At 46.7% G+C, this 15,755-nt stretch overlaps 1 protein-coding gene across 1 annotated transcript in view; it reads left to right on the top strand.

The window, feature by feature from the left end:
• The window catches only part of MINDY3 (MINDY lysine 48 deubiquitinase 3), a 696,716-nt gene that overhangs the window by 138,077 nt on the left and 542,884 nt on the right, over positions 1-15,755 (top strand). The window contains exon 5 of the mRNA XM_029588822.1: positions 6,264-6,315. Coding sequence (XP_029444682.1) covers positions 6,264-6,315 — 52 coding nt within the window. The remainder of the gene's footprint in view (positions 1-6,263; positions 6,316-15,755) is intronic.

Below are 15,755 nucleotides of genomic sequence, written 5' to 3'. Positions count from 1 at the left end.
CCCCCGGTGATACCAGGGTCTCCGACACCTATCTCATCAAGTGGAGAAACACCGTACCGAATTCCCCCTTCGGGGGTAGTACCATCGGTACCATGTCCCTTGCCACCGATACATTCCACGGGGGCGATACGCACATCAGCTTCATTGAGAATTTCGATGACGGCACCCATACCTTCGATGCCGACACCGATTCCTTCGATGCCGGCGCCGGCACCGATGCCATAGAGGACCTTCTCGATACCCCCGACAATTCCTTCGAGTTTCTCGGAGCCTCAGCCGGGGCCTTCGGGTATCCAACCCCCTCATGGTCCTACAGGTCAGCAACCTAATCCTTACGACACCTGGGGTGATGATACCTCCACAGACACCGATGATTTGCCTTCACCACCCTCTCCTGCGGGGAGTAGAAAGCGTTCTCCTCCTGAGGACCTCTCTTTCATAAATTTCATGAAGGAAATGTCTGAGTTGGTCCCTTTTCAGCTTCAATCAGAACAAGATGACAGGCACCAGATGATGGAGTTGCTCCAATTCTTGGATGCCCCTAAAGTCATCACTTCTATTCCAATTCATCAGGTTTTTCTGGACCTTCTAAAAAAGAATTGGGAATCTCCTGGATCTGTTGCTCCAGTAAACAAAAAAGCTGACTCTACCTATCTTGTACAGTCAGCACCTGGCTTTCAGAAACCTCAGCTAGACCACCACTCTGTTGTGGTAGAATCAGCTCAAAAGAACGCTAAAAGAATAAAGCCACATTCTTCCATACCTCCTACTAAGGAAAATAAATTCCTAGATAGTATAGGTAGGAAAGTATACCAAGGAGCCATGCTAACTTCAAGAATAGCCTCTTATCAGCTATATATGACCCAATACAATAGGGTCATTCTTAAACAGATACAGGAATACTCAGATACCTTACCAGAGCAGTTCCAGCCACAACTTCAATCCCTACTAAATAAAGGGTTTGAAGCTGGGAAACATGAGATAAGAACAGCTTACGACGTCTTTGATGCTTCCACCAGACTTTCTGCTACGGCCATCTCTGCAAGATGCTGGGCTTGGCTAAAGTCATCTGACCTTCGTCCGGAGGTTCAGGACAGGCTCTCTGACTTGCCCTGTCTAGGGGATAATTTGTTTGGTGAGCAAATTCAGCAAATTGTTGCTGAATTGAAGGATCATCATGAGACACTTAAACAGCTCTTATCCATTCCTTCTGACTTACCTTCTAAACAGCCATTCAAGAAGGACCCATAAAAGTCCTTCTTCCGTCCACGGAAGTATTATCCCCCACAAACCAAGTCTAGGTCTGCGAGGCCATACCATAAATCTCAGCCTTGCCAGTCTCGAAAACAAAAGCCCGCAGCAGCTCCACAACCTGGCCCTGCATCGGGTTTTTGACTTTCACTTAGAGAGCAGTTGCCAAATCCCTCTTCCAACCATACCAGTAGGAGGTCGGTTAAGCCACTTTCTAGAAAAATGGCATCATATCACCACAGATCAATGGGTGATAGCGATAATTGCACACTGTTACCACCTCAACTTCCTGACTCTCCCTTCGGACTCCCCACCCATGCAGGCGTGGGGACTCACCGATCACTCTGTTCTTCTCGAGCAGGAAGTTTCCCTTCTCCTCCAGTCAAACGCTATAGAACCCGTTCCTCCCTCACAACAAGGACTAGGGTTCTACTCCAGGTACTTTCTGATCCCAAAAAAGTCAGGAGGACTTCGGCCAATCCTGGACCTACGGGCTCTCAACAAGTACCTTCACAGAGAGAAGTTCAAGATGGTAACCCTGGGCTCGCTTCTCCCTCTGCTGCAAAGAGGGGACTGGCTCTGCTCTCTAGACCTAAAAGATGCCTATACTCACATTGCGATAACTCAACCTCATCGCAAATACCTCTGTTTTTTAGTAGGCCGAAATCACTATCAATACCGAGTGCTCCCTTTCGGCCTGGCATCCGCACTACGAGTTTTCACCAAATGCCTCGTGGTGGTTGCAGCTTTTCTCAGGAAGGAAGGTGTCCACGTCTACCCCTATCTGGACGATTGGTTAATCAGGGCCCCAACCCAGCAAATCGCTCGGTCCTCCCTGACCCTGACAATTCAAACACTACTTTCTCTAGGGTTTCTTGTCAATTACGAGAAATCCTACTTAATCCCATCTCAAACCTTATCCTTCATTGGGGCAGACTTGGATACCTTACAGGCAAAAGCCTTCCTTCCTCATCAACGAGTCCAAATCCTTGTGTCCCTAGCTTGCCAGTTGCAGTCTCAACCCACAGCAACAGCTCGACAATTCCTCATTCTCCTTGGACACATGGCCTCCTCAGTTTATGTGACTCCCATGGCCCGCCTGGCCATGAGAGTCATTCAATGGACTCTGAGATCACAATGGATCCAAGCTGTTCAGCCTCTGTCCTCCATTGTTCGCATCACCGATGCACTCCGTCTGTCTCTTGTCTTGGTGGAAAACTCAATCCAACCTCCTACAGGGCTTGCCTTTTCACCCACCAGATCCTCAAATAATTCTCACAACCGACGCTTCCAACGTCGGTTGGGGAGCTCATGTAAACAATTTACAAACCCAAGGATTCTGGTCTCCAGAGGAAGCCAAACACCAGATCAACTTCCTGGAACTTCGAGCAATACGACATGCTCTCAGGACTTTTCAAGATTGCCTATCGAACCACGTAATCTTGATTCAGACGGACAACCAAGTGGCCATGTGGTACATAAACAAGCAGGGGGCACAGGTTCCTTTCTTTTGTGCCAGGAAGCTGCGCAGATTTGGGCAGAAGCCCTCTCCCGCTCCATGTACCTCAGAGCCACCTACTTGCCGGGAGTAGACAATATCTTGGCAGACAAGCTGAGTCGTGTCTTCCATCCACACGAGTGGTCCCTCAATCCCTTGGTAGCAACCACTCTGTTCCAACAATGGGGTTATCCCCACATAGACCTCTTTGGGTCCCCTCAGAATCACAAAGTGGACAATTACTGCTCTCTCATTCGGAGCCAGTACTCTCAGCCCAGGGATGCATTCTCCCTCACGTGGACAACTGGTCTGCTTTATGCATTCCCTCCACTTCCTCTTCTGTCGAAGACTCTCGTGAAGCTCCGTCAGGACAGGGGAACCATGATCCTGATAGCTCCCCACTGGCCATGCCAAGTGTGGTTTCCCATACTCCAGGATCTCTCCATCTGCAGGCACATTCCTCTGGGACAGGACCCGCATCTGGTCACTCAAAACGACGGATGCCTCCTCCATCCCAACCTCCAAGCCTTGTCCCTGATGGCATGGATGTTGAAAGGTTAGTCCTTCAACCATTTAACCTTTCGGATTCAGTTTCTCGTGTCCTGATCGCTTCACGAAAGTCTTCCACAAGAAAATCTTATTCATACAAATGGAAAAGGTATACATCATGGTGCACTTCTCAGTCCCTTGATCCCCTTTCCTGTCCAGTTTCCAAATTCTTGGACTATCTCTGGCTTTTATCAGAATCAGGTCTAAAGACCTCTTCCATTAGAATGCATGTCAGTGCGGTAGCCGCCTTCCATAAAGGTATCGTGGGTGTCCCTATTTCAGTGCAACCCCTTGTAACACGCTTTCTTAAAGGCTTGCGCCATTTGAAGCCACCTTTACGTCCTCCAGCCCCATCTTGGGACCTTAATTTGGTTCTTGGTCGCCTTATCAAACCACCTTTCGAACCTCTTCACTCCTGTGACCTAAAATATCGCACATGGAAAATGTTATTCCTTTTGGCTATCACTGCGGCTCGCAGGGTTAGTGAACTACAGGCCTTAGTTACCTATCCGCCTTACACTAAACTCCGGGCGGACCTGCAGGACCGGGCGGTACTCCGCACTCACCCTATGTTTTTGCCAAGACCGTGTTAAAGCACATTCTGTGAGGGCCATGGCAACTTCAGTAGCACACCTTCGATTGGTGCCGCTTCCTGACATCTGCAAGGCTGCCACCTGGAGTTCCCTCCATATATTTGCAACCCATTATTGCCTGGACAAAGCTGGAAGACAGGATTCCATCTTCGGCCAGTCTGTCTTGCGTAACCTTTTTCCAGCATAAGGTACCAACACCCTTCCACCTTCCCGGTAGGGTGCGGATGCCCTCTACCAAATTACACCCCAGTTGTTGTGCCTGTTGCACGCCGTTGGGTACATTTGGTGCACGATAGGACATCCTCAGCTCGGTACTCACCCATTTGTGAGGACAACCATCCTGCTTGTCCTGTGAGAAAGCAAATGTTGCTTATCTGATGTAACAGGTGTTCTCACAGGACAGCAGGATGTTAGTCCTCACGAAACCCACCCACCACCCAGCGGTGTTGGGTTCATTTTTTTATTATGTTATTTTTCGGCACTGCCTGTAGCTTTGAAACAAGACTGAAGGGAGACCCCTGCTGGCTGCAGGGTTAGTGCCATGCTGGGCATGCCCAGTAGGGGCCAGTCAAAGTTCCTGAAACTTTGACAGAAGTTTTCCGTGGTTGGGCTCCATCCTCAATGTCACCCATTTGTGAGGACTAACATCCTGCTGTCCTGTGAGAACACCTGTTACATCAGGTAAGCAACATTTGCTATATATATATATATATATTTTGACTGAGACAGATGCCAATGCTTCTTGGCCTTTGCCTGATGCTCAGCATTGGAACTCCTGGAACCGAAAAGGCTGATTCTCATGTAGGAGGAGACAGATGATGGCGACAAAAGTAGGGGGGGATTAGGTAGGGGAAGGTGGGAGGAGGCCGGAGGGAACGGGCAGCGCGTGCAGGGCTCAGTGCGCACAAGTTGCACAAATGTGCACCCCCTTGCGTGCGCCGACCCCGGATTTTATAAGATACGCGTGGCTATGCACATATCTTATAAAATCCGGCGTACTTTTGTTTGCGCCTGGTGCACGAACAAAAGTACGCGCGGGCGCACTTTTAGAAAATCTACCCCTATTTGTTTCCTTCTGGTTTTAATGTGTGCTGTCATCTCAAATTATGTAATATTTAGTCAGTTTTGTGTATCCCAATTTCACGTGTCTAAAACCAAGCAAGTGAATACCATGCTGTTTGAGCATGTGAATAATGAAGCAGTCAATGAGATGGACGAATTAAAGATCTGCATATAGTTAAATTCTTACCTGGCCTGAGAATTCTGTTGGGATTGGGCATATCATTGGCCAGAATTGTCCCTTGTAAATTGTAATTGAACAGTAATTCAATTATTTTTAGTTCCACATTGTACTCTGTTTTGAAGATTAGAAGACTTTATTTAGTTTAGCTTTATTAAAATGGTATGTGCTACATCACTAGTTTTGAAACCGGTAAATAATATGAATACATATTTTTTTTTTAAAAACAAAGCAACAACAAGATCAAAATAAACAGGTTAAAGACATTATTTCTATACCTTCTGCAAATTTAACAAATATCTTTTCGCCAACAGGAATTTTCAAAATGCAAAAGCCTCCTTAAAAAAAGAAGGGTTTTCAAATCCTTTTCAAATGATTTTTGACATGGTAGTATCTGGAGAAAATTCCAATAGATTGGCCCTGCTACAGAAAAAGCTCTTGCCTCCTGGATTCTCTTTTACACATCAAAATCCTTAATTTTACCTTATATCTCCTGTATTTGCCTTCTTGGAGTATATGTCGGTGAAAGATCAAGATATAACCTCCTTTTTCACCAAATCTTCTTTTCTATAGCTTTCAAGCATAAGTGTATGCATTAAGGTCTTGGTTTTGAATGAAAACTACTTTCTCATATTGACTTTCAACTGCAAGTTATGCTATTTTGTGTGCTTGCCTTTTAGAACTGTAGATTTGCTCACTGCTTCTGTCTTGTAACTTTATTTTAATAGAAATGTATGCTGATTGCAGATAACTGTCAAGTCATTAAACATTCAATGAAAATGTTTATTCTGCAGTTATGTTGCTGACCACTAATTCTGATAACTTAATTGTGTTTATTTGTTCTTTGCTCTTAAGAATATATTTTTTCCTTAAGCAACATCACTGCATTACAAGCCAGGCATGTGCATAGCAACTGCATTCATTGTAAATTGTTTGCCAGATATCTGTATATTTGTAAAATGGCCAGTTTGAATAATTAAAAATTAGATAAATTCTCCAGTTAATATATGAAAGTAAAAAAATGAGAGAAGAAAAAATTATTTAGAACATTGAAGCTTAATATTTTAGCTTGCTGTGTGTGTTTTATGTTTTATTGCTGTGCGTAGTGCTGAAAAGTGTCTTTTATGTGTAGCTGCCTTGGCTGCAGAGGAGCTTGGCTTTGAGCGATTTCATGCATTAATTCAGTAAGTAACATATAGCATTTAAAATGAGTTATGTAGTTTAATTTTTCATATCCAGTTGTACTGTAAAGGGGAATGTGAAATAAGAAACTTTAGGGATAGATATTGGAAGTGAGTGCGTGGAGATATATATATATATATATATATATATATATATATATATATATATATATATATATATGTATGTGTGTGTGTGTGTGTGTGTGCAGGCACACATTTTATAAATATACATTTTTAAACAAATTATAAAGAAATATGTTGTGCACTTCTTAATTGACCTGAAATAAGATAGTTGCCATGAATTACAGAAACAGTGAATCTGTCAGCAGATAATGCCCATCTAATCTGCCCAATTTACTTGCCTTTGAAGGGACATAGATCAGCTGTGGTCCATGTCCAAGTGTATAGGAGAAGCACCAACATTTTGTATTCCAGTTAAATGCTTTCTTGATACCGTAGCTGTTCTGGTCTAACATTTTCAAGAAAAATGTTTGACAAAACTAGAAAGAAAAAAAGGAAATTTATAAAATGTTTTTGTTATAATTTTTCTGCCCAGGTTTATGCAAATGTGTTACTTTTATTATTGAAAAAGTTGTGTTCTCTATGGGCAATCAGGATAAGCTCAGCCACACAAGTGTAGGTGATATCATCCGATGGCACAAATACAGAAAAACTCTTGCGGATTTTAGTAAGCCTGAAAATGTCTTTCTGGGAATGTGTGGACCTTCCTGTCTAGCTGCCTGCCCATCCAAGTCTCCTCAGTTTTTCCTTTCCGTTCCTTATTTATGTAATTTATCCCAGTACAAGCAGGATGCTAGTCCTCACATATGGGTGACATCACTGATGGAGCCCTATCCTGGAAAACTTTCTGTCAAAGTTTCTAGAAACTTTTGACTGGCACACTGAGCCCACTGAGCATGCCCAGCATGCCATGATCCCTTGAGCCACAGGAGTCTCCCTTCAGTCTTCGTTTTTCTGCGCTGCAGTTAGCATCGCAGAGGAGCCCTGTGTGAACGTCTTCACACAAACTTGTGTATAAAACAAATTAAAATCCCTCATTTCTCATTCCCCACGTGGGGGTCTCTCTTCGCCCACCGGCCGGTGAGTAAAGTTTTTCTTCCGACTTGATTCGAGTTTAACAATTTTTTGGTCAGAAAGCCATCGATGGCTGTCCTGGTTTTATTATGGCCACAGGTTTTAAAAAATGCCCTAACTGTAATCTAACTATGTCGATTACTGATCCACACCTTGTGTGTGTCTTATGTTTAGGGCAGTCCCATGATGTTTTTTCGTGCCCAAAATGTGCGGAAATGACCGCCAAAGGAAGAAAGGCATGACAAGAAAAAATGGAGCATCTTTTCCACATCCAGTTAATACCTTCTACGTTGACACAATTGTCTCCAGCTAGAGTATCGAAACGCTTAAGTTATCCGAAAACGTCAAGTAGAGGACTCGGGAGATCGGTTATCTCCAATCCCATCTGCGGCATCGACAAAATCAACATCCGGGCTTGAAAAAGCCACCAAACATCGTCTAAAGCATCAACATCTGCATTGGCACACCACGATTCCGGAGGCTTTGTTATCACCGGAACAACCAGTAGCCAAAAGACCTCGTCCACAAGAGCTACCGAGACCTGCTACCCCAAGGTGTTCTCCACCTCTAGAGGGGCCGGGCATCGAGCCACCACAGGGCCCTGTGGTAGAGCCGATGACACCTTCACTGCCTCCACCTATAGCTGCTCTGACTTTACCAGCTATAGCGGAGGAACTGAGTGGATTCATCCGCCAGGCAGTGCGAGAAGCACTTCAGGACTTACATCCATCGACACCGATGACTCCTCCAATGCCGGTGCCCTCTCCGAAGCCGACACCATTGTCGATGTCGATGCCATCACCAAGGCCAGTACCATCACCATTCCCGGTGCCGGTGCCTGTACCACTACCAGGGACCCCAATACTACCAGATATATCTATTTTTCAACCACTAATGGCAAAACTCGATGCCCTCATCGGTGCTATACCATTACAACCTGTCTCTACTAAACCAGCATGTATGGACGATACTTCTGGTATGTCCCCACTGTCTGAAACTCAGCCAGGACCTTCAGGACTGTCCAGACCAATTATACCAGCCTCTCCATCGATCCCAATTTTCTTACCACAAAAACCATTGATGCCACCGAGGCCTTCTCCTACTTCTCTTTCCAAGCATACACCATATGACTCCTGGGAGGATAGAGACGCTGATTCCTCGTCAGAAAGTTTTATGTCTGAACCATCTCCTGAAGGAAGAAAAAAGGACTTATCTTTCACCACTTTTATAAAAAAACATGGCAGACGCTATTCCTTTTAAATTAGTGTCTGACTAGGATACGAGACAGCAAACCTTAGAGGTTCTTCAATTTGTAGATTCCCCCCCTAAGGAAGTGTTAGCTATCCCTATTCATGAGGTCCTGGTGGAGCTACAACACAGATTGTGGGAACATCCATGTTCAGTTCTACCAGTAAATAGAAGGATGGATACCACCTATCTAGTACAGCATATCCCTGGCTATCAAAGAGCACAACTACCACACCAATCAGTAGTGGTCGAATCAGCTCAGAAAAAAATCTAAAAGAGTACGGCCTCATTCATCCACCCCGCCAAGGAAAGAACACAGATTCTTGGACACTCTAGGAAGAAAAGTTTTCCAAGGATCAATGCTTAATTCCAGGATAGCATCTTACCAACTTTACATGACGCAATACCAGAGAAATCTCTGGAAACAAATGCAACAACTTCCTGAATCCCTGCCTCAGCAGTATCAGGACTCAGCTAATGCAATTATCCACAAAGGATTAGAAGCAGGAAAACATGAGGTTCGTGCTGCAAACAACAGTTTCGAAACTTCCTCAAGAGTGGCAGCTACTGGGATCAGTGCATGCCTTTGGGTCTGGCTTAAAGCCTCTGACCTCAGGCCTGAGGTCCGAGACAAGTTGGTAGATTTACCTTGTGTGGTCGATAACCTTTTTGGATCAAAAGTGCAAGACAAAGGGCCTCATTTTCCAATATCGCATTGGTAACGCAGTAGGGGGCGTTACCAATGCAAATGAGGCTTCTTTCGTGCAGTGGGGAAACATCGCCGCACGCGATGTTTTCGCCATTTGCGAAAACATTAGCGCAATTCACGATGTTTTCCCAGTGTGCGATGATTCTTTGGGTGTTTCATCGCAGTGCACGATATTTGCCGGTTTTTCATCGCGGGTCACGATAGTTCCAGACAGCCTGTTTCAGGCTCGGGAGGGGGGGAGGGAGGGAGAGAGAGCGAGCCTTACTATAGTGCCTATGCCCTAGACAGGTATTTTAACCCCTATGGGAGGGCCACCTACTAACTCGGGGTGGGGATTAGGTATGAGCGTCGGGGGTTGGGGGCCACTTTCGCATTCCACATGAGACCTACGGAAAGAACAGTGGTCTCTAGTGAAGATTTGCTGGCCGTCGGAGTGAGGAAACTCACTCCAAGAAGAGATTTGGGCTACGTTCTCTCCACCTAGCTTGTTGTTGCCTAGGTAGAGTGTCCAGCAAGCTAGGTGGAGAGAACGTTGCCCAAATCTCCTCTTGGAGTGAGTTTCCTCACTCCGGCCAGCAAATCTTCACTAGAGACCACTGTTCTTTCCGTAGGTCTCATGTGGAATGCGAAAGTGGCCCCCAACCCCCGACAGTCATACCTAATCCCCACCCCGAGTTAGTAGGTGGCCCTCCCATAGGGGTTAAAATACCTGTCTAGGGCATAGGCACTATAGTAAGTCTCTCTCTCTCTCTCTCTCTCTCTCTCTCTCTCTCTCTCTCTCTCTCTCTCTCTCTCTCTCTCTCTCTCTCTCCCCCCCCCCCCCCCCCCCCCCCCTGAAACAGGCTGTCTGGAACTATCGTGGACCGCGATAACCCTTTACTTGCCGGTAGCGCAGTCCGTAACGCAAATTTGAGGGTTGTAGTTATTCTCACAGGACAAGCAGGATGGTAGTCCTCACAAATGGGTGACATCGAGGATGGAGCCCTGTACGGAAAACTTTTCTGTCAAAGTTTCAACAAGCTTTGACTGACACTAGCACACTGGGTGCACTGAGCATGCCCAGCCTGCAATTATCCCTGTGAGCCACAGGTGTCTCCCTCAGTCTTCTTTTTTCCGCTCTGCAGTCAGCATAGCGGTTGGAGCTCTGTGAGGATTTTTTAACTAATTACCTCATGGAAACACTTAACTTTTCACTTCAAAAAACACTTTTCCCTGCACAGGTCTCCCTCCGCGTACGTTTTTACGACGCTCGGTGAGTACTAATTCTTATTTTTCGGTCGGTTTCTGTCACTATCTTAAGGCTGTTAACTGACTGAAGCCTTCCCTTCCCCCATTTTTCAGTTAGCTTTAAACAGCTTGCGAGTATCTCTGTGACACTCTGCTTGCTTATGCTAGTGGGGTAGGGATTTTTTCCTTAACTTTAGGACCTCTGTAGCTTCAAGTCCTTCGTTCCCTGGTACCCTCACGCAGTCGATACCCTATCGCTACACCGGGACCCTCCTAAACCGCCCTGGGCTTTTATATGTCATCAGTGCCCCTCCCCCCACGGTGCCCTGATGCCTTTATCCATGTTTTTTGCTTTTCAGTGCTACCAGGCTTTTTCCTCCTACGCACTGTTTTTTTCCTTGGGCTTCCTCTGTGCCGTCCCTACCCGGATGCATGCCATTGACGCACACGCTGTTAGTCACTGCCATGCATACTCGGGTCGCCGCCACCGCTGCCCGAGACACTTTTTAACGATCCCAGGGTCACTTCATCGATGCCACCCCCCCTTTTGGGGATGCCATCGATGCCCCATCCTCCCCACCGATGTCCAGCCCTTTTCCATCGGTGGGCATCGGTGCCACATCGATTCGTCGGTGGGCATCGATGCCGGATGGTCCCCATCGGTGGACATCGGTGCCGGATGGTCCCATCGGTGGACATCGGTGCCGGATGGTCCCCATCGATGGACATCGGTGCCGGATGGCTTGTCCGTCGATGGCATTGGTGCTGGATGGCCGTCCGTCGATGGCATCGGTGCCAGGTCCTTTTGCATCGATGGACACCGATGCCCAGGTGTTTCATCCATGGGCATCTGTTAGAATGCATCCATCGAGGGCAGTCGATGCCAGGCTGCTCCCATCGGTGAAATTCGATGCCCAGGTGGGTCCCATCGGTGGGTATCCATGCCGGCTCGATTCCGTGGATGGGCGTTGATGCCAATGCCAGCCTTATGGCTGGCATCGATGCCCATGCCGATTCCAGGACTGGCGTTGATGCCGGGATGGAATTCATCGACTGGGAGATCCATGCCATCGATTCCATACGTGTCCATATCGATGCCACCGACACACGTGTCTGGGGCACCGATGCCATGTACACTTGGAAATCTGAGTCTGTCCAAATCGATACCGTCAACGTCTGTGGCCCTATAGTTGATGCCCGTGGCCATGCCACAAACGGCATAAATGCCCGCCTCCATGCATCGATGCCCTCGACACCTCCGTTTTCCTTCGGTGTCCTTGACGCCCTATTGATTCGACTTCGACTCAGTCGATGCCGGTATCTTTTTCAATAACGGCAATGTTTTTCGATTATTCGATTCCACATCGTTTCAAAGATACCTATGCCACTGCTGTCAGTGCCCGTCACTGTCATCATTCTCCTGGCCAGTCATCGACGATTTTTCATACCCATTTTGATGATATCCTCGAAGCCCCTTAGGTTGCCTTCAATATCGTCAATACCGACATAGCACCGCCACATAATACCCTCGCCTCCTCACATTGCTCCACGCTTTGGGTTCTTTTTTAAGCCCCGTATTAGCTTAAGACACTCCATTGTGTCAGGAGCAGAGCAGGCGTGCTGACAGTTCGTCATTGATCGCCTTCCAGGACGACGAGGGCTTCCATCTCGGCGCTGGGGAAAGACCGGGCCGAGCACCGTGGCACCCATCATCGCCGACATCGTGATCGTCCGCCGCTGACGCCATCCAGCACATCGGTGCCATCCTTCTCCAGGCTGGACAACGCTCGGGCAGAGCGACATCACCACTGCCATCAGCACTGTTCCTACAGTTTTGGCAGTCCTTGGTGATCCAGAACTTCCGGATCCAGGTCCGACAGCTTCTGCATTGGCGTCACGACACATCGAGCCGCTGTGACGAGGGAAGGGAACATGAGTTCCGTTAGGGCTCCTCTGTTCCTGGCGTGCCCCACCGTCAAGTGGTGTGGGACTATGGCCATCTGTTACACTTAGCAGTCTAAACGCCACTCACGCCTGGCCTGTCTCCTCTGTACCTGTGCCACCATACCGGGTTTCAGAGCGAGATGGACGTTTACGTCCCCGGCCTTACCCTCGAGGACTCCGGAGACCGTCGGAGTCAACAATCTTCACCGGCTCGTCTTGCGGCGATCCACGTCGGATGGTAAGTACCCGCTTCGGCGGCATTCCCATAGAGTTGTGTTCTCCCATTCGGACCGTGGTTCGAAAAGTTCTGGGTCATGTGCCTTTTAGAACTGTATTAGTGTCACATATCGCTATGTTAGCTATGTTAGCCACAATATCAGGAGAACCCCTCTATCTTCTTGGGATTGCAGCAGGGCTTCTTCTCTTGTCAGTAACAAGTCCCTGTGCCGACCAATGCTCTGACTCTTGGTTCCCTCCCAACCAAGGTCCAGCTGCATTGGCTGATCTGCTAAACATGAGATTCAGCAACCATTGCCCCATGTACAAGTCCACCTTGAGGCCTGGCCACAGGTCTCAGTGTCTCCTTGTACAGCATACAGAAATGCGGGTACCACTTACCGCTCACACACCTGCAGGAGCCTAGATGATATCCTCCATTGGGACACCTCCTGGTCTCCCATCTGGTCAGATATCAGAGCGGCCACCCCACCTTGTACCAAAGTCCCGGTACACTCCCCCAGGCGCTACGAAGTGCAGAGGGGAGAAGGGAGGGGGGTTGGGGAGTTTTAATTGCACTATTCTTTCTTTTAACAGAAAATAGTTACTCTCCGCACATCCTGGACCTAAGAAAATCCAACTTTCTTTAGACGTCACAGGTACAATGGTATCTTTGGTTACCATCACTCCATACTGCAGTAAGTACATTATTTTAATGTTTCTATGTGCTTTATGGTGAGTCAACATTACAACCCCAAGCTCTTCCGCTGGCACCAGCTTCGGTAAGTGAACTGTCTCTTGCATCACTGTTGGTGAATGCTGTTTTCTCTGCGGAGTGTAACATCATTCACTTTCCTTGCATAGACTACTGCTAACCACTTTCAGTACATGCAAGGAGCTCTCACTTTTTTCAGGACTCACTATACATTTACTAACTGGGATTACTGTCACTGCCATAAATCCCTTCTGTAACACTTCTGGACACCACAGTCTTAAGACCCTCTTGTCCAGCATGCGCACAGACATTCTGATACATTCGTATATGTCCCTGTGCATATTTTCCATAACCTCAGCCCTTCAACTTTTCATGGTTGGGCTATGGGGTTTCTTCCCACTATGCATTTTTCTCATAATTCAAAACTGCTATGGGTTATATTCAGTGACATTCTATACTCAATGGACCTAAGTGGTTTCATTGCTTTCGTCCCTGATTCTTATCCCAGTTCGAACTAGGACCTAGTCTCCTTCGACTCATGCTGCAATTCCTTAGGGTTATAAAGTTTCTCCTGAAAGCTTTCAACCCATTATGCATCTATTGCACTCCAGCATAGTTTCTCATAAACTTCCTGGACGTTGCACCCATGAGTTATGCCCTTATGCCTTCCAATACTGCTTTTGCAACAATTCTTTGTGCATACAGACAGACAGCTTAGGGACAATGTGCTTTCCAACTCATAAGCACGCATTACCTCTTAGCTGCTCTGCTAGACAGCTGCGCAGCTCTACCCTTGGCCCTTGTTCACTTCATGCGTCCTTGGGCCACATATCTAAGAGATTTAATGAACGCTCTATCAGACCTTCTCCACGTAGGTTCTATCCTCTCGAATGGTCTCAATTACATGTGTACAGGGCAAATCTTTTAACGCTGAGTTTAACTAAACTTTCCTCGGCGTCTGCATCATTCCATACGATGCACAGGTTCTGCTCCCTGCACATGTTTCCTATGCGTTCCCTTAGATGCCTTTTCTTCCATCAAAGGCCTCTTCAATATATCTCTTCTGCTACCTCTCGTAGCCAGCATTCTTCTAATGTTGAACTGGGATGGGGTTCAGTATTCTTTTCCCCACTCCCTGACTGAGATCAGTATGCTTTCCCATACTTCTCAATCCATCATATCAGTAACCTTTTATTCTCTCACCAGTCAGTCCCAAATCATAGACTTACTGATGTTCTTAGGTTCTGGTAGCGTCAGAAAACCTTCTAAACATAAATCTTGCCGTTTAATATGGCAGGCTTTACCTCCTGACGCTAAAAAAAAAAAAAAAAAAAAAAAGAGGTATTACCCCTTTTACTTTTCCACCATTTTTTCTTACTCCCTCGGATTCTGTTCTCCAGACATCCTCCACATAGATACACCTTTCTCTTAGGAGGTGTATCGTTTTGGGAGTTGGGTTCCCGTTTTCGGTAATCCTCTCTGAGTCGGCTTACCATGGATTATCCACTGATCAAGCCGCCTCTATTTCTCTAATCACGGAATGAACATATATATTCTCCTTATAAGTCTCATACATTCTACGTTTGAGCCTTTCCATTCCTCTCTTCCACAGTTTGGCAAGGGAACTTCTTTCCCTCTTAATGTCATTCCTGCCAGCAGGGTCCGTGAGTTATGCACTCTTTCCATACTCACCTGACTCCGTTCCTCTGCCACTGAGTAGTTCTACGCATTCAACTTTCTATCCTTTTCAGGTAGATGTTGTATCTCCTTTCCTCAGGAAATACTCTATTAATTTTTCCTAACCTCTCTCTCTCTCCCTAGGGAGAGACTGGGTTTTCCACATTCCTGGACAGTAATGCTGCGCTTACATTCTATCTACATTGCACTGCATTCCATGTGAATTCCACTTGACTCTTTCCTTCATGCAAGGGTCAAGCTGCTACTTCCAGTGGCCACACAGACCTAATCCTTCTGATTAAGTGGTCTATATTTCCTTTCCTACCAACAAGCAGACATTTCACTACAACACTGTGGGTATCCACATACTGTTGTGTCCGTCTTAGCCTTAACAGCTTCCCTTTGGTTACTGCTGCTTGTACTTTTTTATCAGGTTGCAGCCTGGAGTCCTCTCCATACCTTCGCAGCCTATTATTGCTTACATTTGACTAGCCGGCATGCTCCATGTTTGGCCAGTCCGCCTACTCTTACTTTTTTCAATTCACTACCCAACATCCTTCCACGAACCCATTATGGTGTTGCGGATGCCCTCCGTTCCCATTTCCACCTCAG

Source organism: Rhinatrema bivittatum, chromosome 2 (genome assembly GCF_901001135.1).
Source record: "Rhinatrema bivittatum chromosome 2, aRhiBiv1.1, whole genome shotgun sequence".
NCBI lineage: Eukaryota > Metazoa > Chordata > Amphibia > Gymnophiona > Rhinatrematidae > Rhinatrema > Rhinatrema bivittatum.
Note: the sequence above shows the minus strand (reverse complement) of the source record. Positions and strands in the feature narration are given on the sequence as shown.